At 47.0% G+C, this 1,269-nt stretch overlaps 1 protein-coding gene across 1 annotated transcript; it reads right to left on the bottom strand.

Annotated features, from left to right (window-relative positions):
* Positions 1-564: 564 nt before the first annotated feature.
* SMKR1 (small lysine rich protein 1) lies at positions 565-767 on the bottom strand (the record flags this gene model as incomplete). The annotated part of the gene is made up of 1 exon (XM_029084691.1): positions 565-767. A coding segment is annotated over one exon (203 nt), but the record flags the coding sequence as incomplete, so codon positions are not given.
* Positions 768-1,269: the final 502 nt, after the last annotated feature.

Here is a 1,269-nt window from a genome sequence, read left to right as displayed (position 1 = left end):
GTTGCCGCCTCATGTTGAGCTTCTCTTCCCCCAGCACCTCATTCCTTTAGGATAAGGTGAATCACACAGATGGCCTCGCGTAGCTCTGTTGACCCAGACAGGGAGCACAGGGTGACTCTCAGGTAAGCTGATGTTCTGAAATCATACTCACACTGTCAATCTTACCATGGTATCCACTTTCTGAGCTCAAGTTTCCTGGTTAAACCAGCCAGAGGAACACCAACGCTATCGGTGAGCACGTCCCGTCCATTAAAGAACAGCAGCAGTGTGGGTAGAGCCAACCCCACTACAAACACTTCAGACTGCTGAGGCACAGTGCTTTATTCCACACAGAACTGGAGGGTGAAAGGCCACAGCTGAAATGACAATGGCACAGTGTCACTTACCAGTTGTCACTCCACGCTCATACTATAAGAGTGTCTTTGTACAGACACAACAGTGATGATGGCAAAATATTTAAGCTAGCCACCAGAGAGAGGTCAGTACGAGTCTAATCAGCAAAGAAGTCTCTTCTTCACTGGGGAGTTCGGTTTTCACTAAGTCCTTTACTTTCCAGCAACCTACTTCTTTCTTTTCTTCCCTTTTTTTTTGGTTGAACCAGGCCAGGAAAAGCCCCGGGACTCCAGGCAGGCGGGAGCATTGTGACAGATGTAGTAAGCGTTGAGCATGGCAGCTGGGCTGAGGATATCCACTTCCTTCGCCACCTTCTTTCCTTTCTTTTTGGTGCCTTTCCCTTTGCCACGCTTGGGTTTGCTACTTTTAGCTGCCTGCAGAGAGAGAAAACCACATAAAACACTCAGTTCTGTGTTGATCTTTATTGTCTCGTTTCTGGATCCCAAGATATCCCAGAACAGCTGTTTCATTACATCTCAGTCCTGACTCGCAGTGTTATCTCAGAGCCCCTCAGCACAGATTGGTGGTGATTTTTTATATGGACTCACAAGCATTGATACACCTTCACCAAATCCATATTTGCTCTGTAGGCTGTAAGAACTTCCTTGAACAGGTTGCCCAAGGAAGTTGTGGATGCCCCCTCCCTGGAAGTGTTGAAGGCCAGGCTGGATGAGGCTTTGAGCAACCTGGTCTAGTGGAAGGTGTCCCTGCTGATGGCAGGGGGGTTGGAACTGGATGAGCTTTAAGGTCCCTTTCCAATCCAAACCATTCTATGATTCTAAGAATCTTTAAAGTCATCAGACAGAGCTAATTAGAGTTCCCCTCTGGCTAAAAAAGGTTTGTGCACAATGGAAATCATACATTCTTTTACACTGA

Source organism: Antrostomus carolinensis, unplaced genomic scaffold (assembly GCF_000700745.2).
Source record: "Antrostomus carolinensis isolate BGI_N321 unplaced genomic scaffold, ASM70074v2 scaffold14874, whole genome shotgun sequence".
In the NCBI taxonomy this organism is placed as follows: Eukaryota; Metazoa; Chordata; class Aves; order Caprimulgiformes; family Caprimulgidae; genus Antrostomus; species Antrostomus carolinensis.
The sequence above is the reverse complement of the archived record's forward strand: the minus strand, read 5'-3'. Positions and strand labels throughout refer to the sequence as shown.